Below are 24059 nucleotides of genomic sequence, written 5' to 3'. Positions count from 1 at the left end.
GTGTCTCTCTTGTTGGATCAGGCTGTAGGATGTCTCTCTCTCTTGGTAGAAGCACTGAGAAAGGAGCATGGCATTCAGCTCCAGTGGTGGAAGGTTGGACCCCCGTTAACTTTCCAGCTGACCTCTGTGGTGCTCTTGCTGAGGTTGAATAAGGGGGTTGAATAAGGAGGTTTTTCCTGGATTTAGAATACAGTTTAGCTTACAGTAACCCAAAGGGTAGACATTGCACAGAAATAAAGCAAAGCTCAAGGAAGGAAGTGCAAATAATGGGAAAATCTGTTAAGTCAGAGTCTAGCTATTATGCTGTTGCATCACAGTTACATCGCGGCTCATCTGGCTGCTCTTCAAGTTAAGTGCTTTTTTTTTTTTCTGAATTGAAGCTTGCTGCTCGTGATTCATCCTTTCCTGTTCTTAGGTCGGCAGGAGTTTAAGAGGAAGCAAGTGCCATGTCTCTTGGAAGTGGCATTGGCAACACTGTATGAGCTGTATTTCACAATCAGAGATTAAAGTCTGAACAGTCATGGTCGCTTATGAGTTTGAAGTCACTCTCCTTGTCTTAGGTCTCTGGAGCTGCTGATGGAACTAAGATTCATAGTTTACGTTGGGAACAACTTGATCTTACTCTCTGTGTTACTTAGATGGTAACGCTTCTGGTGCACATGAAGCTGTAAAGGGTAGGTGTCAAGGTAATCAGCCCATGAGGTTTAACCAGACATATGTTATCGTGAGCTGAGGGAATGCACAAATCTGACAACATTGCTGTAATTAACTAATCTTTCAGGAATGGGTAAAGACTAAATCCATTTGTTTTTAGGGTTTTTTGCTTTGTTTTGAAGTATGCGAGTACTTTCATATATACAGACTTGCGTTTGACCAGATGTCTAGTAGAAAACTGAGCTAAAGAAAGGGAGAGGACGATCCACCTGCTCCTTTACTCATGTATTTTATTTGCTTTCGTTTCAGTTTGCAAGTATGCCTGCCACAGGAAATGTGAAGAAAAGGTAAGTGTATTTATTTGCCTCCCCTCTTGCTGTTGATCCATGTGTATCTGAAGTTGAGACTGCAAAAGCTGGATCAACTAATTAAGAGATTATTGAATCGGATGCCTAACTGTAAAAAAAGAACTTTTTTTTTTTCTGCTGGGGTATTGTCTTGCTGTTAATAAAACCAGGCCCCTATGTAGTCAAAACATCTGCACCAGTGATTGAGTTTCTCATTCCTCCCACAGGAGGACATGTTTCTAGTTGAAAACAGCAAGTTAAGTGGGTGAAATACAAACCACACAGTTCCACCAGAAAAGAAAAAAATGTATCTGAGTGAATAAGTTGTATATATATGTATACATGTACACATACACATGTATATAGATATACACACACCTCTATATATAAAATTTTTACAGCAACAGATTTAAAGGCAAAATTTTGGCATTGGGTTATGAAAAGTATAAGCGTATTATTAATTTTTTTTCAGTGTCTACTGTAGATGGTTTCCACCAGTTCAGTTTTAGTACTGGATTTTTGTTAGTTTAAAAAATCTGAGTCCCTTTCACACAAGGTGAGATCAGTCCCTTTCACACAAGGTGAGATCATGGTCTCAGATGACTTAAAGTTTCCCCATCCCTGGATTTGTGTAAATCAAAGACATTTAGAGAGTCTTTCAGACTAAACCTAGCAGTCTTGAAGGGCTTTATTTTACCAAAACACCCTCATGGGATGATAGTATCTGCTTTTAACTAAAACTTTTGGTTAGTACTTGCTATGTATGAAGACAGCGATTTTGTAGAGCACTGAGCTTCTGGAGTCCATGGATCTAGTCCTACCACCTGTGTTACTGACTTGATATTTGTTTGGCCTTGTGCAAGGATTTTTTGTTTCAGTGCTTCAAGAAATACAACTCAATTCAAGAGAAGAACCTCTGCTTAGTGAAGGACTTGGAGATTTGTCAGGCCGTTTGGGGAAATTGTAGTAAATACAAGTGTCAGTTGGCCGAGCATCTCCCGTTTAGAGTGAAAATGGTGCTTGTGCATTTGAAAACCGTCGTGATGTGATACGCTGGATAAATGCAGGATTTTGTTTTTTCATGAAAGAAGATGATAAAGTACACACAGCTGTAATTAAGTGTGCAAGTAAGGTATTACCTTTTGAAGGTTTTCATCAACTGTATGCATTCAGTAATGATTGGTAATAATACTATAATAATGATGGTCTAGGAGGAGAAGGGAAACAGTGTAGTAAAAGTTAAGTACTTTTTATTAGGCCAGATGATGTAATTGGTCCCTCTTTGCTCGGTAGATTTGGTTGTCCAAGTAGCACTTGCAGTACGGAATTCTACCATCTTCCGTGGGGAAGAATCTGGTTTGTCGGTAACGTTGGTAGTTTGCAGATTTGCTTGGGTAGGTGCTGCGTAGATCTAGAGTTTCCGGAAGTGATGGTACATAAATGATGCTGGAGACTGTGGGAAGAAATTCTTCAAATGTGTATTGGAGACAAATAGTTTCACACGTGTGCCATATGTTAAAACAGGAAGCTGTATTTCAACTAGTATTTATGCTCGCAGGCATTCGGGTGCTGAGTGGTGAAAATTCTAATGTATGAAGTGCCAGAAGTATGTAGTAGCATAACTATCATTGAGATATTGGTATATTTTATGTTTTTTAAATAAATAAAAAGAAATTACTAGCATGTATTACAGAAGATAGAAAAATAAGGTACGGGAACAAGACCAAATTTAATAATCAATTATTTCTTAAAGAAGGCTTTTTTTTTTTCTGGTTTTCAGAGAAGTAGTAAGCCAACAAGTAGTTTAAATTCAGAGCTTTTCTACGAGTCTTTTCTTTTCTGGCTACTTACATGAGGCTCATAGCAATGCTCTATGTAATCTTGTTACATAGAAATTCAGATCTGAATTTTGCCTTTATTGCCTAAAATGGCATCTGTATTTTCATTTGGTTGTCAGTTTAAGGCAGGAATGATTCTGGTGAGTTTTAAGCTGGACTGAGGACATACTAAGACCATCTATAGACGTTGCAGGCAACCTTGAGGATACCTTTAGCCATAATCGTATGCACTGATACCTCCAAGACAAATATTACTCCCTGTGTTTTCTGTAAAACTACCCTGTCTGCAGCTTAGGGAAAGTAACTATTTTTGCATTAGTTAAATGTCCTCCAAGACAAAAATGTTTAAGCAGGTAGTCAGCTGACAGTCACATATGAAGGGAGTGAAATGAGATCCTCTAGTGATTCTGGAAAAGAATAATTCATCAGCAGGGAAAAGCATTACCTGAAAGACTACTGGGGTCACCGGTGTTCATAAAAACATTCTTATGTGCAAGTCTCACCATGAAGCTCCATAACAAAGCAGATAATGTGATAAATGTGTTCGGGTGAAAACAGCAGCTCGGGCCTTGCGTTGGCAACACTGCAGTGCAGGTTGTCAAGAGTTCGTCACGACAATACCACTGTTACGCTTGCAAATGAAAAACAAAAAATTATTGTTATACAAATCAAGTTTGTGCAGACCTGAAAATCAAGTGAACTCTGAATTTGATCAGAAGGTACAAATGAAGGAAGAATCCCGTTTTGGAGTTGGTCAGGATGTCAGCTGCTGCTGTGTAGACTGAGCCCTGAGTCGGTTCTTTGAGGGCTTTCCAGTTGCCCCTGACATAACAGTGAGTGCAAAATAAATCCAGACAAGCATCGCAGTAATATTTCCAAACCTAAGGCATGACCGGAAGAAAATCCGACGTCGTAAAACCAACAGAAAAGCAGCAGAGATTGGCTCACACCATTTCAGGCTGTTCCATTTGGTGCTGTTGTATCAGTTGCAGAAAGATTATAACATTTGGAATTACATAGCGTAAGTCCACTATTGGATGAGTTGCGAAGGAAAGTTACCCAAAAACCCAACCAAAAAAAAAGCACCGAAAGCCTGAACTCCACTCTGTTGGAATTGTATGCGGAAAAAAAAACCAAACAAAAAAAGTGAACGTAGTGGATGTCTGGATATAAAACCTGAAGAGATATATCCGTCTGTCAGGCTGCTGTTTGCAGTTTAGCCCTGAAGGAGAGGGTGGGTACATGGCTGCAGGGATGAATTAATGGCAATTAAGGATCCGCAAATTGGGAACAGATGCCAGGAAGCAGTATTTCACCCAGAGAGCAGCGAACATGTGATGGAGTCTCCCAGGCAGGTTTGTTGGAGTGAGGAGCACTGAGGTTCCTCGGCGCCGATGCCACCGGCTTGTGCGGTGGGACGGAGCCCCTGCGCGGGCAGTGCCATGGAGCAGCCAGTCCATCCGTCTGCTCCGAGGATACCGCTCCGCTCTCGTAGCCCGTGTGAACTCTGCTCACCTCCTTGTGAAGCTATCTACTGCGTCCCGGCCAGCGCAGCGCCGCGGATCATGGTGTGACTGAGATCTGTAGAGGTGTTTGGTTTCCAGGGGCCCCTTCCGCGCCCTTCGGCACGGTGTGCCAGCAGTGCTGGTCTGGGACAGCCGCGCCGAGCCGCAGAAACCTCGTGCATCTTCATGGAAAGACACGTGGTTGTACCTGTGATGGGACCTTCCCGTGTTCTGTCTGTGTGTGCTGCTGGTGAGGCGGTGTCCCGTGGCCGTCCTGTGTGAGGCCTGATGAAACATAGAATCATCTGGTTGGAAGAGACCCTCAAGATCATCGAGTCTAACCCTTCACCCTGCACTGTCAGGGTCCCTAAACCATGTTGCTCAACACCAATCTACACGGTTTTTAAACACCTCCAGGGATGGGGACTCCATCCGTGCTCCATGAGCTGTGCTGTTCTGCATGTTGGTGGAAAGAGAACGTAAAGCTCCTGTCCTGTGGTGGTAACGTGCTGGGCATAGCAATGACTCTTCCGACCACGGCAGCCTTGCAAACCTGTTGTCAACCTCGCGTGGATTAGGCTGTTGTGATGCGTTCGAGTTTGCAGCAGGTTTGGTTAGAACTAAAGCCAACCTTGCAAACTGTTGTGTTGTAACAGCATATAGTACTATCTCAATTTACTGTAAAAAATATTCTTTTTTATGCTTTAGTCATCTGTGATTTTTTTTCTTTAAAGTGATGGAGGCAGAAAACCACTCGAGAGGAAAGTGTACTGTATTCTTCAACTGTACCTACAAGGTGACGTTTTTGTTTTCACTCTGAAAAACATCGTAGGAGTGAATTCTGAAAGAATTTTGTTTTGCTGTACAAATCCCGGTTCATTTAGGTAGTTATGGTCTTGTATGGCCTCAGTTGGTGTGTGTTTAACTGGGAAATGTTTGTGAAAAGGAGAAGAGAAGGCTCCGGGGTGATCTTATTGCAGCCTTCCAGTACTTAAAGGGGCTACAGGAAAGCTGGAGAGGGACTTTTTACAAGGGTGTGTGGTGATAGGACGAGGGGCAATGGATTTAAACTGAAAGAGGGGAGATTTAGATTGGATATAAGGAAGAAATTTTTCCTTCAGAGGGTGGTGAGGCACTGGCACAGGTTGCCCAGAGAAGTTGTGGCAGCCCCATCCCTGGAAGTGTTCAAGGCCAGGTTGGATGAGGCTTTGGGCAACCTGGTGTAGTGGAGGGTGTCCCTTCCCATGTCAGGGGGGTTGGAACTGGATGATCTTTGAGGTCCCTTCCAACCCAAACCATCCTGTGATTCTATGTTTCTGTATGGCTGTTTGTTCCGATGTACGTCTCTAATTATTGTTCCCTGAGGTTTCTGAAGCTGCAGCATGTGCGATGCCCCGGGGATTTGTTCTGGATTCTGCTCTGGGAACTTGAGTCCCCTCTGTTTTGTAGCTTTGTCTCAGGACATGTCTCTCTGCGTATGATGTAGGAATACATGTTTGTCCCGCCACGAGGCTTTCACTTGGCTCTCTGTCCTGGGATACTTGGTCTTTTTTCCATTTTCACTTTTACTGCGTTCGTTAGGTATGTGGTGTAGAGCTGGGCACTGAAAGGCATCATCTCACGTCTCTGGCCAAACTTTGGGAACTTGAAAACCAGTTTTTTATCTCCTGTCCTGTGGGAAGACTGAAGGCAGGAGAGGGAACCTCTTGACCTGTTTCTTGCATGCTAACTCTCCCTCTTGAGAACTGACTGTTTTTATTATGTTTGTAAGCAAATGCTGAAATTCTTGTACAGTCAGTGAGCTTGTTTGGTGAAGTCTTTTTCCTCAATCAGGTGTGATCCAGTTTTAGGCCTTAGCCTGGCGAACGTCGCATGTATCCTTAATTCAACCTGGAAGATACCTTTGCTATGTTTAAGACAAAAAGACGTTTTCTTTACATAACACAATTTGATTCTTTGCTAGTCTGAGATGATGTTTCAAAGAAACCAGTGTCCTAGGCAGATGACTCTATGGCTTTTTGCAGTTCCAGTAAGATTAATTTATTTATGTATGGGTTTAGTTCAGCACACTTGATCCTTCACCTTTCGAGAAGCTGTCTTAGACATCTCAGTGGAGTGCAGATTTAATCAAAGCTTCAGAAGGAAGTATTCTCCTTCAGAGTTAGAGGAGTTTACTTTGGAATGTAAATAGATTTTTTTCTTTTTCTTGGATTGCAAATATACAGACTCTTTTAAATTCACTGTTTTAGAGCACGTGGCCCAGCTGGCACTTCACAGCACACATCCAGCTTGCAGGATGCTTCTCTTTAACCTTTCTTTCCCCGAGAAGACATCCTAAATATATAAGTCCTGATGCTGCTTGCACCAAGATGTTGCAAAAACCTGGGACTGGCTTTGCTTATGAGCTACTTCAGGAACGGTGTTCATAGCCCTTGCCTTGCCGTTCCCAAAGACAAATGTCAGCATGCAAATGCTTCAGCCTTACTCCCCATGAATCTGCAAACTAAAGAAAAGACAAACTTCACTTCAGCATTAGATTATCCTTCCAACCGAAACCATTCAATGATTCTATTATTATATACAGTCATTATATGAGAGTTGAATCTGCAATTTTTAACTTCATGGGGTCTTGTTTAGACATATATAAGATTTTTTTCCACTTTGGCTTTTGTCAGCACTGCTAGATTTTGTTATCAAAGTTAACCTGCTGAGTCAGTGGTCTACTGTGTACAGTAACTACTGTCAGACCACAGCAGTACTGGTAGTAGTTAGAAGTAATAGCCTGGATAGTGTACGTGACTGTAAACTTTCTCTAATTCTCTAGTTCCTTGTAACTGGAGTATCCCCTGAACTTCAGCAGAAATTCACCGTTACCTGAATTTAGCATCAGTGCACCCTGGTCCAGCTTTTAAACAGCTCAATTAAGTCTTCGGAATTGGACGATGGGCAGTGCATTCTTCTCGGTCATAGAACAACCACAGCTGCGTTCCGTTTGTGATCCTGGGTTGGTTTCATGTTTTCCTACTTGTGTAAATCATCTCCAAATGAAAAAAAAAATAAAAAAAAATCAACCAGCCACCCCCCCAACCCAAATATTTTACTTTTAGTTCTCTTATATCTTAAGAATACTGATTCTAATTTTTGTTTTGCACGTTTTCCTCTCTGCTTCTGTTTTCACTTTTATGCCCCCTATATCGGGAATTTAGTTTAAATACGAATCTCAAATGTGCACACTTGGCTTTCTTTGTGGTTTTTTTTTTTTTTAAAGAAAGGTTTGAAAGAAGACTTTCTGCTGAAAAGTTCTTCACTTCTAGCTCCTCTGCATCGCACTGAAGTTATATGAGTTACATGAGAGACTTTTCACTCCGTGTGCAGTGCACAGTATGTCCTGATTTCAAACACTGCTCTTTGTTCCTTGCTAAAGAGGGAAGTACGTAGAAGAGCACCTCTCTAGACTTCCATTAGCATTTTAAGAAATAATTTTGATTTGTAGTCCCAGGCAAGGAGACTGGAAAAAAAAAAAAAATTAACTGAATTTCAGGTAAGTGCACCCTGCTCCATCTTGTTAGATTATTAGTTCCATTAGGAAGGTGAAACCAGGGAAGAGACCGATAGCAGAAGCAAGTAGGCAGGAGGCTGGACTCTTCAGAGTGGTTGTGAAGCACTTTATTGTCAAAGGAAAAAAAAAATAAAGAAATTGCTGAGGTTTCCAAGGTCACTGTGTTCCTGCTGAGGTCTAATCTCTGCTGCTTCTTCGATTACTGTACCGAAATTGGTGTGAAGGTCGGCCCAGGGCGTTCTCAGTGATACTTGGTCAGTTTGGAAAAGGAAGCACCTATATCCTGGATGTTAACATTTCTCAAACTACTGCCCTCTCTTTTTCAGGGTGAGAATTATTTATTTCTTTTCTGTCGGGTTCGCGTGCTGCATCAGCTTACTGTTGAGGGAATTCAGCATGTCTGCTCCGAAGGGTGGAAAGGGTTCCTCTGGGAATGTTTCAGACAACACAAAATTGGAGCAGCTGGATTTGCAAGATGTCAAAAGGTGTTTTACCTTCTTGGAGATGGCCGCCTTCGGTAGCGACCGTTTAAATATCGAGTTTCTCTTGAACTTCCTGACCTGGTTTCAGGCACTGCAGGGAACGTGCCGGACCTTCTCAGGCAAATAAAGGCATTTTTGGGCAAAGAGATGCAAGCAGAATAACGGAAGCTTTTCACCGGAATGCCTGGGGTTGGTCAATTGTTAAATTGTTATTTTTAAGTGATTTTGTGGTGAAGCTCTTCTAGTTTTAAAAGAATTGAGCAACCTGGAGAAAGGTTTGCTTTGTGGAGGTCAGCGAAGTACTGTCAGCTTTTACACCTTAGTTCCTGTGGCACTCTTGAAAGTGTGGATTAAAGCTGTCATGACCAGCCACGGACCAAATCTAGATGGCTTTGCTTCTCACGTGGGTTCATGCGAGGTTGTCCTTTTGTTGCAGTATGGCTTCTCCTTAACCCCCTCAGATTTTTGGATCGAGGGAATCAAGGACTTAAATGAAAACTTGTGTTGTGTTGTTCTGGGAGGCAACTGTGTGAACAGACTTCTGTGGTTGACACGTTTTTGTGGGAATCCGTATATCCGAACACATTCAATAAGGCTGAAGACTTCAAGGATTTTTTTTTTCTCCGTAGGCAGTGTTTAGCATTTTATATTACCATGCATCCAGCTCTGATAGTGCTGCCTGGCATTGGGCTAAAATAAAAATGTTTGCAGTCGAAGTCCAGGGGATTACTGTATGAGTTTTGTAACTGACGTTTGCAGCTTGAAAGGATCTTCAGATTTTTTTCTGATTGTACCCAGAAGCCGTATTTTGCAAAATATTTTGCCCTCTGTTAGATTTAATATCACTGTCACGAGCCGCGTAATGAATAAACCTTCAGATTCAACCAGAACTGTAAGCGACTGAGGGACGTGAGGACTTGAAATTGCTTTTATGGGCATAAACCTTGCAATGTTTAAGGAGCAGAAGTGCTGTGCTGGCGTGTTGTGTATCTGGCATTTAATTTGCTGGGGCTTTCCAAAAATGAGAAAGTATTTTCAAGTATGCTAGTGTTTTTAGATAAGAACTCTTCCCATTTCAGATAGCTGGCTGTGTTGTGCAACACGCAGCTGGTACGTGTACAACCTCAAGGTTGGTTTGTTTTCCTTGCTGATTTTTGTTTTTAAAAATAAATCTAGTTGTTGGCAAGGGGAAAAGAAGATAAGTTGATGTTAGTGAGGGGAGGAAACAAAACAATTTCTGTTTTTCTTTGTTCACCACCAAAATATGGTTAGGTTACGTTTTCAGGACAGATGTGAACATACCACTAGAAAATCTTAGGATGTTTTAGGAGAGTTGGAGGGTTTTTTGTTTGTTTTTTTTTTTCCTCCCATGCCCTGTCCTGTTTTGGCTGATTTTGGGAAGGACCTCTTTACTGGTCCAGTTATTTTCTGGCTAGCTCTGTATAGATGTAGGAGATCTTACACGGCCTTGCCATGTAAGTTTTTGTTTGTTTGTTTTTAAGAGAGGTAGGAAGGGCATTTGTCAGCCTTTTAAAGTGGGATATAATGCATTTCACATTGCTGCTGCTTGGAATGCTCCTTTAGGTTACACTACATAGCTCAAGCCACACTCGTCTCTGGAAAATGGAAACCAAGTTGCTTACAAGAACATATGACTCCTTTCTTTGTGAGTTATTGTTATAAAAACTTGCTTATCCCTAGTGTACATGATGGTCTTAGCTTTTATGCAAGAGACATTGCTTCTACGTCCACTGTTACAGCTAAAGGCTATAGCAACATCTTGAAGGGTACTCTGAACATCAGCAGTGGCTGTAACTGGGATGTTTTGCCTGCTACCCAGTGACGTATGACACAGCAGCGGTGCAAAGTGGTATATATATATTGCTTTTTCTGGGGATTTGATGAAGAGTGCCTGCTGCTCAGAACTGGGTAAATTCCCTCTTGCAACATTGCATCTCAAAAAGTTGGAGTCACCCCAGCCTTAGATTGCAAGGAGTTGCCTTGCTGACTTGATGGAAGAATGGAAACTGAGTTACAGACATCATCATGAATAACCAGAATTTTGTGGAAGCATAGAATGAAAGAGTGAGTACTATGTGTTTTGAAGGTTGTGAGCTCCGTCCCAGAAGTAGTCCTGGCTGGTTTGTATCAGCAAGCTGAAATGTCTAAGCTTTGTTAGAATTTGCTTTTACTACTTCTGTGTAACAACATAGCATTTCATACTATTTTACTAGTAATTATTTCTAAAAGGCTGCTTCCCTTGTGCTGTTCTGTTTGCTGAAGAAACATTTAGAATATCTTCCACAGTTGAGTATAATAAAGCAAATGCAGTCTTAGTGAAAACCATCCGTTTGGGAGAGCTAGTTTTGGTGACAAAAAACACGTATTTGTCTGTCATAGGGAGAGCATTCTTTTGTTGCATTATCTCTTTTCTGTGTAGCTGGAGAATTGAAGATACCTTTGGAATGTACATGTTTAAGACTTTAATATTTTTTGAGAGGAGGGAAACTTGTTAAAATGACTAGAGGGCTGTGAAAGTCAGGATTGTGATGTAAGAAAGTCATAAATACTGTAGTAAAATTCAGGCGCTTCCAATGCCTTCATGTTGACCTCAACAAAGTGCTCTCGGTCTCAGAAATGGGCGAACTGGGGTCTTGTAGGGGGTCTCCTTCTTTACACCATGAGAATACATTTTAGTGGGAAGGCATAAGGTTCCTCCTGGGTTCTCAGTCCCTTGGGCTGCTTTGGCCTTCTTTGGCTTGCTGAGCCGTGTACTCCCAATGATTTTTCCAAAGGATTTCTGAAAGCTTCCTGCTGGCGAGGTCTTTCTGCCTCTTTGACATGACTCTTTCAGACCTTCCCGCACAGACTGAAGCCAGCTCTGTGCTAAATGGCTGTACGTGTCTTTGGATTGCTTGGTTCAAAGACACCGTTTGTCCCGCCGATTTAATGCAGTTATGAGTTAAACTGGCTGTAGTGAGATGCAAGATTCAACTCTAGGGAAATCCAACAAACCGACAAACCCAGCGAACTCATGCCTTGACCGACAAGTCTGGCATGTAACTTTGGCCTTCGTTTGCTTCTGTGATGTTGAGTAGAAAAGACTGGCATGCTGCTTCTGGAGCTCGCCTTCTCTACCACAGTTCCTTCTTCTCCTAATATGTATTAAGAAAAAAAAGTCACGCCCTCTGTTTTGACTCAAGTTCATTGTTCAGATATTGCTTTCATGTCATCTTTAGTACTTTCACTTGATGGACACCTATCTGTCCCACATGTTGGAGACACACTGGAAGCAGTGAAACCTGTGGACCAAGCAGTGACCTCTGTGGTTTGTCTCCTCCTCCTGATGCTTGTGGCTGTGTGATGCCAGTTGTGACCACAGGAACCGTAATCCCCGTAGCTCTTACTACTACTGCTTGGATGTTGGAAGCAGACTGAAACCCTCAGAAATCCCACCAGCAGAGGTGTTAAAGGTTGTGTATTCTGGGGTACAGCAGGTCTGGTGCACAGCTTGTTCCCCTTGAGAAAGCCCAGTCCATGCTGATAGTTTGTTCCTTTGGGAGAGGAAAACCTCCCTGGAACTGTATCCCTGTTGCTTTCTGGGGCCCTCCCTGTCTGGTAATGTTGCAAGATTTGTCTGACTTTGCAAATGAAGCATGTTTTCTCATGGGGATTATACCAAAATAAATAGGCCTGGAATCCTGAAAGGATAACATAGTTCCCTGAGGAATGTGTAGCTAATTAAGCCTGGAGAGGTCAGATCTGATACAAAGGAAGCAGAAGTCAAGTCTGTCAAAGTTATGTATGCAATTGCCAAAATTAGGATTCCTTTTTTTAACTGTTCTTTAAAGAAGCAGCAAAAGGAGAGGTTTTGGGAAAAGAGACAATGTTTTTGCACTCATCCGGCATCAAATCATTTCACTTGATAAAACCTGTGGTTAAACAGGTGAACTCGGGAGGGACCATGGCTAGCGGTCGTTTCCCGTTCGGATTGGTGGACCAAAGCACAGTGCAAAAGGCTGGCGCAAAGTCCAGTGAAAATCCAGTTTTAGGATCTGGGCTCCTGCCAGCTGGTTCAGCCCCTGTTGGCTGCAGCCAAGGGCTGGCTGCATTTCTTGTCCTTTGCTTCTGAACCGTTTTGGAGCAAATCCAGTGATCTGATAGAGCTAAGGACATCATCTCTGGTTACTGGTTTACAGTTATCGGGAGAAACTCATCCATTTTAGGAATCTTCTGTTTCATTGGGGTTTTGAAGAGGGTCTTCTATTTTATCCTTTTCTGAAATAACCTGTGTGCCAAATGTCTCGCCCTGTATGTGTTCTCCGGGGAGTTGGAGAACAGCTTTCACGACGTAGGTCAGGACTGTGGCTTTGCAAGATCAAATATCCCGGCATGGACAAAAGCCAGACTTTGAAGTGGCAAAGATACCTGAACAATACATTTCTGTCTCTTGGGATAACTGCACTCCTGGTTACTTGGGAAAGGTTTCTTTTCCCTCAGTGGCTTCATTTGAAACAGCTTTGTTGCTTTGTCTTCTGCAAAAATGAGAATTAGTATGTGTATAAATACGGTCAATTTGGAAATCCCTCCTGAAGGTATGTAACTTTCCATTCCAGGGGCTAATTTCAGACTTTGTTTCATAAGGCATAATCCCAAGAGGACAGAGGGAAGTTGTGTGTGGATCAGGACTGTAGGAACGTGGCTTAGATGTGATGTGTCAGGAAGCTTTTCTGATGTCACTGGCTTCTGCTTGCTGCATGACAGCATTGTATATGAGTAAGTCTTTGCATTTCGTTGATAATCCCGAGCCAAGCCCATCAACGGTTTCTCAATGGTCGTTGTCTTTGCAATTTACAATGCAATTTTTTTTGTTTTTCTTCCAAACTTAACTTCAAAACTGCTTTACGCTGATCAAGTACGAGGGTTGTTTCCGTAGGGCAGAAGAATTTGTTGTTCTGAGATGAGAGTGGAAGTTGTGTGTAGCTCACCCGAATCTCAGTGCTTATTCTACTGTTATCTATTTTTTTCTTTTTAGGAACACGATTATGTCTTATTAAAATATTGTAGTGTCTGTGCAGAGTGCTTGTTCAGTTTCTGCTGTGTTTGGTAAGTCTTCCTTTAAGGCTGCTGTTTCAGTGTGTCCAAAAATGCTTAATTTGAAAAGAAAAATTCCATGGGTTTTGGGCAGACTTTAGAGCTGTTCTATCTGGCATGAAGTGCTTGATATCTCCAGGGGAAAAGTCTTGAGTTAGATACTAATATTGCACAACTGAAGATGTTCTATTCTTTTTTTTTTTTTAAATAGAATTTGTGTATTACTATTATAACCTTTTAATCCCAAGTTAATATTCCAATAATGCCGCTTTTTATTCTAGAATTTGGATTTACATTTTTGATTTTTGTCATGCTACAAGTTGCATCTTTGAGAGCACAGAGTTATTTGAAGATATCCTGCACTCAGTGTCCTTCAGTTTGTTTTCTGAGCGAGTGAGTGAGGGGATTCATGATTGGAATGTTTTGGAGGGTGGATTGGAGAAGGGGGATGATAACTGACAGGTGTGTTAAAAAAAAAAAAAAAACCTAAGCGGAGGAATTTCTTAACGTTTTCAAGACTTAACTCCAAAGCTGTAGATTTAAATAAATAGCTAAGTGTGTGTATTTACAGAAAAAAAAAAAAAAAAATGTGCACATATATGTGTGTATATATATAAATATAAAGACACATATTAAGTATTTCCATGAACTTCTCATTCACGCCCCTGTCAGTCACGTAAGCAGCAGTCCCAAGGTCACTGTACATTACCCAGAGGGTGTCAGTGGCTGTATTCTGCTGCTCTTTCCACCCTTTCTCATCAGTTTTGCAACATGACTGGTAGTGAACTGGAATGGAGCAGGTTATTTATCAGGTCCCATGTGTATTTGATGAAGATTCCTGCCACTGGACATCCTTTGTGTTACACGTAAGCTGTGGCAGGCGCGCTGGTGTTTCTTGCTTGATAAAAGTACAGATTGGAAGACAGCGAATCGTTGTAACCGTGTGGGTAAAGTGCTTTTGCAAGAAGCCACGTGACAGAGTTGGAGATTTGGACTTTGAGACGCACCTTTGGTAATAGCTGGCTCGTTCAGTGAAGGTGATTCTTCCTCTGAAAGATCACGTCCTCCTTGCAAAAAGAAAATAAGAATTAAGGAAGATAAAATGAAAGATGCGTCTGGGAGTGGGGAAAAAAAGCATTGAAATGTAAATAGCGGATATCCCAGAAAAGGGCCTGTTGTGCAACAGTGGGGGGTACTCTTGTTACAGCAACTTGCTGCAGCAAGTGGGGACAGACTTTTATTTCCTTCGTGCCAGATATCCTGCCGTGTGTTGACGTTTTTCTTGTTTGAGTTAACATTTATCTCATATTCGTTGGTTATTCATTAACTGGTGAGTGGCATTACAGTCATATGAAGGAAAATTACCTGCAGGTTCATTGGAGTCAGAATTCTTCATCAGAGTAATTATTTTAAATCTTTTTCTGTCAATACGGGACTTTTTCAAACGAAGGCTCGATTCAGGGAGTAGTACCACACCAGGAAAGGGTTTCCATATTAACTGTGTGTGCAAGAACAGGTAGTTTGTCTTTCCAGCGTTTGCTTGGTGATTTGTGGGAAGACTGATGTGTGCGTGTATGTGCCGGGCACGGAGGAGGTAACTGTTTCTGAAAATCAGGCCAGGAATTCCCGTGTTCCGGTATCGCTTGTTAATATGTGAATGTGCAGAAGTACAGGAGCTGAACACACCTTGGTTATGTGGAACTGTGGAATATTGCACTAACACATATCCAGAATATTTCTTACAAGAATGAAGATGCTGTTGAAAGCTGAACAAACCAGGTGATTGCAAATGTCTCTTTTTTTTTTTTTTTAAGATTAGCTGTAGCTTCAGTGGGGATCAGGAAAGTCTTTCTGAAGTTTATTGTTTGTGCAGTTGGTACACGGTGTAACTTTAAACCAGTAAATGAGGTGTTTATACTCCATTTTCTCTCTCCGCCTTGATACCGATCACAGTCCTGCAGTCTTGCTTTCCAGCTCTGTACTTTTTCTCTAAATGCTGATTTCTAGCACCTCTCAGACCTTTGCAAACCAGGAAGAAGAGTTGGAGCTGCTCACGTGTCCTCACCTTAGGTTTGTCTGCACCTCGTGATAGCCACGCTGCCACCTGTGAACACGTCAGCTCTTTCCCTTTTAACCTGAGTCTGGATTAACCGTGGAAGAATTTGCTGCAACCGCTCGTGAGAACTGAAGTTGGGATACATAGGGATCTTGACTATTTTGCTTCATCTGGGAAGAAATACACTATTTGTGTGTATGGAGTCGGAGGGGGGAAGTGTCAGAGCACCTTGGGTGATTCACTGTGCCTTGCGTTGAGTTTGTAGCTGGAAAACGGCAGCAGAGCTACCGAGTGTGCGGCTGTGGGATGCGTTTTGGGTGCTCTGCGGTGTAGTTGACGGCTCACCGTAGCGGTAAGTGGCAGCATGCAAGGGCAAAGGGGTTCCCTGTACACCAGAAGGGCAGTACGTGGCTCTGGTGGTCTGGGAAGAGTACCATCTAATGCAGGTGTTGGTCCTTGTCCAAAGAAAGTGCGGAAGACGCACCCAGGAGAAGGTGGGGTCTGCCTTTAAAGTCAGGTCAATGTCTATAGCTGCTGTAGGCATAGTGACACTCAGAGAAGGGAGAAATCAAGCGTTACCTGTAGCGTCAGCCTGATCTCCTTACAGCCTTGAGTCTGTGCGAGTTGCCCAGATAAGATGCCTCGGATCTGCCAAAAAAGATCCGTAACTCTCTGCTGAAGTTCTTTTCCAGCGCTCCTGTGCCAGAATAAAGGGGCTTTTTCTTTTCCCAGGCAGTGAGTCAGCTGTCATTATCGGGAGATTACAGTGGAGCTGTGTTTTGGTTAGCCGAGGGGAGAGGAGATGCTCGATTCCTCATGGGTTTCAACAGTGGAGGGAAGGGAGAGAGCAGAGATGGTATTTATATGCTCCAATGATGACAATTTTATCCCGCAGTGGTTCCAGTTATTAATTATGTGAGCATGTAATATTAGTTCATCTCTGCTTTTCCACTGCACTGCCCAGCCAGCCTGCCAACTCCTTCGAGTTCCACTAATTCTCTCTTTTCTTCCTAGTATAGACAGGGAGAGAAAAGGAATTGTTGTGATTTCGGTTCCTGTCCGGTTTAACTTTACGTCTTGCTAATGAGTATTTTACTGATTATAACCTGATTTTTTTAGTGCTTATGCTAAGGACTAGGTGATGGCATGGTTGGGACAACTGGGGACAGCCTTTTCCCCACAGACGCGGTGGGGTGGAGTGCTCGCGGTGGGGTGGAGTGCTCATGGTGAGACATGCTCGTGGTGAGGCGGGGTGCTCGTGGCCATGGCTCTTCTGCCCGTGACAGCTCTGCCAGATGTTTTGCCACTTGGGCTTGAAAAGAGGATGGATGATTGGGATCGAAGGTGGTGTGTGAAGTTTTACACACTGTGTCAGGCAAGAGGGCGCAGAGGCAGACGTCTTCGCTTTCAGCAGTGGGAATGCTGTTATGACAGCTTAGTGAACATCTTCCACGTGTTCGGTGTGGGTGTTGTGTTGGATGGACTGGTGAATCCTGAGTGGCAGGCAGGAAACGAGCTGCAGAAATGCTGCTTGTTAAGACCTTGGTCTGGCAAAGTCCCCCAAGGAGTCAGAGGGTGCAGCAGACAAACCTCAAGGGCTCTTATCTGTCCCCTTCTCTTTAGGTGTAGTGTGGAGATGATGAGGCTGGGAGGTGAAAATCAATGTGCTCCTTTTTTTTTCTTTTTTTTCCTCTTTGTAAGTATTTTGTGACTTAAGAGGTGTTGAGGATCAGATACATCTTTCTCACAGACAGTTAACGGGGGGAAACGCTGTCCCTTCCACGCTGGTGATGAAAAGCTCTTCCTGAGAGCAAAGAACGCAGTGGGTTGTTCTGTTGTGGTGAGGTCTGTGCTGCCTACAGGACTGGTGTATCTTTCTGCTCTTGTAGCTTGCTCTGTTGCATGAACTGCATCTTCTGTATATTATTCTAAGGATTACAAATGACACGTGAAGCTCTTTCTACTCAATAACCCACTCTCCATACCATGACTTGAGAGCTGGTGGGACAGCTCACCAAGAGCTCTGAGAGGGCTCCATCTGTGTAGTCCAGGTGTTGCCACAGTTTCTGGCCCCGCTTTGCTGGCCAGGAGGCGAGTTGGTGCTGGAGAGCCATAACTAGAAAGGTGAACATGTTCAAGGACACAGTTTTTGCTGGGGTTAACCTCAAGGTGCCTGCCGAAGTGAGCGTGTGTGGTGGCTATGGCTGAAGCTCCGCTGAGTGGTGAACATTGGTGAACCACAGTCTTTTGGATGCATGTGTGAGGTCTGAGGGTGCCTGCCCTATGGGTCTGTAGGAAGAAGCTAACACCTGCTTTTCCCTAGATCATCGTGTATTCCGAGTTAGTCTGTGCTTTTCCTGGCTTCCTTTGTGTTTTGGTTCTTCAGTATTCAAACAAGGTTGATGGGGGTTTTTTTGGTGTGATGTATACAGAATGTGTTCTTCATAGAATCGTCTGGTTGGAAGAGACCTTCAGGATGATTGAGTCCAACCGTTCACCCTGCACTGTCAGGGTCCCTAAACTATGTTGCTCAACACCAAATCCATGTGGTTTTTTAAACACGTCCAGGTATGGGGACTCCACCACCTCCCTGGGCAGCCTGTTCCAATACTTCATCGGAAGGGAGCCAAGCCTCTGAAATTATTTGAGTCCACAGAATATCTGTTCTACTCTCTCGGCTCAGCCCACACCCCGTAAAAAAAAAAATCTGGGACAAGGTATTGGGAACTGCTAAAGTTCTAGATCACTTGAAAAGCAGAATACTTATTATTAACCAAAACTGAGATGATATTAGAAGAATGCTGCAAAGGATGGAGGAGGGGGAGAAAGCCCTCCGTGTTTCCCTGCATGTGTGACCTGAGGGAAGGCATTACCGCTCAACCCGTGGCACTGACGACAGCATGGGAGCAGGGCATCAAGTCAGCGCGGGGCTGACACCAGCTCCGCAGGGGGCTGAGGGACAGTAGTGCCGCCGAGAGCAGCTGTGGGCACTCAGACTCTGCACCAGGTCTGGCTGGGGCCCCTCTGACTCCTCCTGGATTTCACAGGATTTGAGGGAGCTCATCAGCAGCATGGGGTCATCTGCTAAGGAAGTATCTTTTTTTCCTGATTTTATGTATCTTTTCTTTTTTATTCCAGGTGGTGACACCTTGCTTCTTTCCAAGCAACTCCGAACTGGTGAGTATTTTTGGTGCTGCTGATGTCCATAAGGTTTGTGAGGTATAGGTGAGGTTATTGCTTTCACCTCCTATAACCTCTCGTTATTTCAGCACTGTGCCATCCCCGTTTCCCTGTGAGGGCTTGGCACATCAAGGGTCTATCCCCAAAGCTTGTTACTGCATTCTGTCTCGTGCAGGAATCTGCTTGTTTTATTGAGCGTTTTGCAAGGCTAAGGATTAGATGGGTGGAATGTTTTCTGCTCTTCAGGATTCTTCTTCAGCTGGACTGGATGTCCTGGCTGTGATGCAGCAACCGTGTGCGGTTGTCCGTATTACACTGTCTGCTTTTGTCTGTGTGTTTGAAATAAAGACAGGCATGAATTGTTTCAACATAGCGATGTCTCATGGCAATTTGAAAGCAAAAATAGCGGACAGCATGGCTGGGCCTGTTATTTCTTGTCGATGGTGGAAAGGAGGAAGCCTTGCTTGCTCAGGATCGGAATCCTGTAAGCCTTTTCTGGTGTGAATGACTGGATTTGGTTATTTTAACTCCAAGGGTAACACGAATGATGCCCGGAGGATGGGGTGGGACAGTTATTTACTGAACCAGCACTGCCACCTGCTAGTGTCAGTACCAGGACCTATCAGCCAGCAGCTGATGCCTGAGTGTCCGCCGGGAACTCTGTGTGCCACAGAGTGTGTGATGCAGCCACTGGCAATTAGGAATCCTACATCTCGCTTCTGCCTGGCAGCGTGAATTGGCCGAGTCACTTGGCGTATTTTTGCTGCTGGAAAAACGCAAGCGATGATACCGACTGCTCTAGAAATGTTGCTTCATGCTTTTCTTGATTATTATCCTTTAAAAGAAAGGCTGAAAACCTAAGTCAGTGATTCATGGTATTACGAGGAATGTGAAAATCAACTCATGGGAGGTCTGTCCTAATTTTAATCCCATTAATTTTATGAATTAACCCACGTCAGAGTCTGAGGATCTGTATGGCATTACTGCTAAAACTGTAATTGGAACACAAACTCTTTCTTCTGTCTGCAGCTCACAGTACTAATGTGTACTGGGAACTGTGGCTGCTATTTCCTCTGTGGTGTGCACACAACCTCAGTATTGCTTCTGACATGGAAATTTGTCACTGTGATTCAGCAACCAGTTCCAAACGCACAGCATCCTGTGGGATATGTTACCAGTCGTTACCATTAATGATTGTGGTTGAACTCAGTTTACCTGGGCTGTGAACGGGGGGCAGTGCTGGTGCTCTGGACCCAAGTGGTTCTGCGACCTGCTGACACTTGGATAGTATGGATGGAAGATAGTATGGAAGTGCCCTAACCCGTTTGAATTTCATAGCAGGAGATGTAGCCAGAGGTATGTTCAGTCTCTGAATAAAACATCTACTAGTTTTAGGGCGCAAGAAAAATGGAATTCTATTTAAATTTCTTGCAGGGAAAGCTGTAGGTGTAATATTTTCACTACATAGTGTGCAATATGTTCTTATGACCGTGAGTGAGATTCAGCAATTTGTTTCGCTTTTGATGTGAAATATGGTGACATTTGTAGATTAGGAGTCAGTGCACAAATAAATTTTATTTGTTTAGTGAAGAACTCAGTTGTTCCGAAGGAGGGTAATCTGTGACCATATTAGCTGTAAACGACTTCTTACAGCTATTTTGAGCATAAAGTATTGAGAAGATCAAGAATAATTAGTTGAGATCTTCAGCTAATAGGGAGGGCAGTACTCTATATTCGAATTAACCAAGAGGTGTTTGCGTTGCCGTTTGCTGCTGAACCACGGGCTTATCCCCATACATTCCAGCCAAAGAATTCCAGCCTTTTAGCTCTCACATAAATAAATGATGCATACGCTGCTCTAAATTAGTGCTACATATATTTAACCAGTGTAATGGTTGCTTGAATTGCTCTCCTTAATGTGGCTTCTAGCAAGAACTGTGGTTCAGCTCTCAGTGACATATTTGTTGGAAGACTGTTGAAGCCTGATGAAACTCACAGATGCTCTTTTTCTTCAGAATGTGAATTTTATTGATTATTTTCAGCTTGGATGCTGTTTCCAAAGAGGCCCTTTCTTCTCGTTTCTCACGAGCCATGTATCTTGAGGCTTTGTAATGACATCAGGACCCTCATATATCAACCCAGCGCAGCTGTTCGGCGTTTCAGGTGCTAAAATATAAGCCAGCTGCTGTGAAGTGTTCTGATACTACTCACTTGATGTTGTCCTGCGCGTTCCTCTGACCGGAGAAAGGGAGACGATGTTAGTCCAGCTCTGTTAAGTCAAATGTTCAGCAAAGATGACCTATTCTGGTGCACTTCATTTTATTTCTGGTGGCACCACAGAGACGTGGTGGGACGACTCCTATGACTGGAGTGTCAACATGGAGGGGTATAAGCTTTTTAGAAAGGACAGGAAGGGGAGACGAGGAGGGGGTGTTGCTCTCTACGTCAGCAACCGGCTGGAGTGCGTGGAGCTTCACCTGGGGTCGGAGGAGGAGCTGACAGAGAGCTTATGGGTCAAGATTAGAGGACGGGGACGGATAGGCGATGTTACGGTAGGAGTCTGTTACAGGCCACCTGGCCAGGAGGACAGAGCAGATGAGGCGCTTTATAGCCAGATAGGAGCAGCCTCGCGGTCACAAGCCCTGGTCCTCATGGGGGACTTCAACCACCCTGACATCTGTTGGAGAGACAATACGGCAGGGCACGGGCAGTCCAGGAGGTTCCTGGAATGCGTGGATGACAACTTCCTCCTGCAGATGATAGAGGAGCCGACAAGGAGGGGTGCCATGCTTGACCTTGTGCTCACCAACAGGGAGGGACTGGTGGGCAATGTGAAACTTAAGGATAGCCTGGCTGCAGTGACCATGACACAGTGGAGTTCAAGATCCATGGGGCAGCAAGGAAACCATTCAGCAAGCTCTGTACCCTAGACTTCAAGAAGGCGGACTTCAGCCTCTTGAAGCACCTGATGGGCAAAGTGCCGTGGGAGGTGGCCCTGGAGGGACAAGGGGCCCAGGAAAGTTGGTCCACATTCAAGGAGCACCTTCTCCAAGCTCAGCAGAAGTGCATCCCGACGAAGAACAAGTCGGGCAAAAAGACCAGGAGGCCCGGCGTGGATGAGCAAGGAGCTCCTGGACCAACTGAAAATGAAGAGGTTAGCCTACAGAGGGTGGAAGCGGAGACAGATAGCCTGGGAGGAATACAGAGAAGCTGTAAGAGTGACCAGGGATCAAGTGAGGAAGGCTAAAGCCCTGAAGGAATTGAATTTGGCAAGGGATATAAAAAGCAACAAGAAATGCTTCTATAGGTATGTAGGGGACAAAAGGAAGTCCAAAGAGAATGTAGGCACCCTCCGGAAGGATACTGGTGCTCTGGTTACCCGGGACATAGAGAAGGCTGAGGTACTCAATGAATTTTTTGCCTCAGTCTTTCAATGGTAAAGCCTCTTGTCTTACCACCCAAGCTGTGGAAAGAACTAGCAGGGACTGTGAGGATGAACCACCGCCCACTGTACTTGAAGACCAGGTTCGAGAACATCTGAGGAACTTGAAGGTGCACAAGTCCATGGACCTGATGAGATCCATCCGCGGGTCCTGAAGGAACTGGCGGATGAAGTTGCCAAGCCACTGGCTATTGTATTCGAGAAGTCGTGGCGGTCTGGCGAGGTCCCCGATGACTGGAAGAGAGGGAACATAACCCCCATTTTTAAAAAGGGGAACAAGGAGGACCCGGGCAACTACAGACCGGTCAGCCTCAACTCTGTGCCTGCAAGGTCATGGAGCAGATTCTCCTGGGAACCATGCTAAGGCACATGGAGAGCAAGGAGGTGGTGGGTGACAGCCAACATGGCTTCACCAAAGGCAGATCGTGCCTGAACCAACTTGGTGGCCTTTTACGATGGGGTGACAGCATCGGTGGACAAGGGTCGACCAAATGGATGTCATCTACCTGGACTTGTGCAAAGCTTTTGACACTGTCCCGCACGACATTCTTCTCTCTAAATTAGAGAGTCATGGGTTTGATGGATGGACCACTCGGTGGATAAGGAATTGGCTCAATGGCCGCACTCAGAGAGTAGTGGTCAACGGCTCAATGTCCAAGTGGAGACCGGTCACGAGTGGCGTCCCTCAGGGGTCCGTGTTGGGCCCGGCCCTCTTCAACATCTTTGTCGGTGACGTGGACAGTGGCATGGAGTGCACCCTCAGCAAGTTCGCCGATGACACCAAGCTGTGTGGTGCCGTCGACACGCTGGAAGGGAGGGATGCCATCCAGAGGGACCTTGACAGGCTGGAGAGGTGGGCCCGTACCAACCTCATGAAGTTTAACCAGGCCAAATGCAAGGTCCTACATCTGGGTCGTGGCAATCCCAGGCATAAATACAGACTGGGTGGTGATTGGATCGAGAGCAGCCCTGAGGAGAAGGACTGGGGAGTACTGGTGGACGAGAAGCTCAATATGAGCCGGCAATGTGCTCTTGCGGCCCAGAAGGCCAACCGCGTCCTGGGCTGCATCAAGAGGAGCGTGGCCAGCAGGTCGAGGGAGGTGATTCTCCCCCTCTACTCTGCCCTCGTGAGACCTCACTTGGAGTACTGCGTCCAGTTCTGGAGTCCCCAACATAAGAAGGACATGGACCAGTTGGAGAGGGTCCAGAGGAGGGCCACGAAGATGATAAGAGGGCTGGAGCACCTTTCCTATGAGGACAGGCTGAAAGAGTTGGGGCTGTTCAGCCTGGAGAAGAGGAGGCTCCGGGGTGACCTTATAGCGGTCTTCCAGTACCTCAAGGGGGCCTACAGGAAAGATGGGGAGAGGCTGTTCAGGAGGGCCAGTTATGATAGGACAAGGGGTAATGGTTTTAAAATAGAGGGAGGTAGGTTCAGGTTGGATATTAGGAAAAAATTTTTTACTATGAGAGTGGTAGAACACTGGAACAGGTTGCCCAGAGAGGTGGTGGATGCTCCATCCCTGGAGACATTCAAGGCCAGGTTGGACGAGGCCCTGAGCAACCTGATCTAGTTGGAGACATCCCTGTTCCTTGCAGGGGGGTTGGACTAGATGACCTTTGAAGGTCCCTTCCAGCCCTAACCATTCTATGATTCTATGATTCTATGATTTCATGAAGAGACAACGGGTGATTTGTGGCAACGGATTTTTATTGCAGAGATGCATAGCATGACCCAAAGATGTTGGAAAAAAAGTGGGAAAGAAGTGCCATGGCCACTGTGTTTTTTTTTTATCTAAGAGCTGACTGTTCTCCTAAAATTTGATACAAATCAAAGATGGCAAGTCTCTTTAAACATCCTTCATGATAGCGTATCTTTGAAAAGAATTAAGGAAATGAATTCTT

At 44.3% G+C, this 24059-nt stretch overlaps 1 protein-coding gene across 3 annotated transcripts in view; it reads left to right on the top strand.

Moving 5' to 3' along the window:
• The window catches only part of TNS3 (tensin 3), a 251267-nt gene that overhangs the window by 88129 nt on the left and 139079 nt on the right, over positions 1 to 24059 (top strand). For 2 of the 3 annotated variants that reach the window (XM_086614502.1, XM_086614501.1), the window contains exons 3-4: positions 964 to 1001; positions 18674 to 18712. In XM_086614502.1, the coding sequence (XP_086470628.1) occupies positions 964 to 1001; positions 18674 to 18712 (77 nt within the window). The remainder of the gene's footprint in view (positions 1 to 963; positions 1002 to 18673; positions 18713 to 24059) is intronic. The other variant, XM_086614505.1, reaches the window with a different exon arrangement.

Source organism: Tauraco erythrolophus, chromosome 7 (genome assembly GCF_009769465.1).
Source record: "Tauraco erythrolophus isolate bTauEry1 chromosome 7, bTauEry1.pri, whole genome shotgun sequence".
In the NCBI taxonomy this organism is placed as follows: Eukaryota; Metazoa; Chordata; class Aves; order Musophagiformes; family Musophagidae; genus Tauraco; species Tauraco erythrolophus.
The sequence above is the reverse complement of the archived record's forward strand: the minus strand, read 5'-3'. Positions and strand labels throughout refer to the sequence as shown.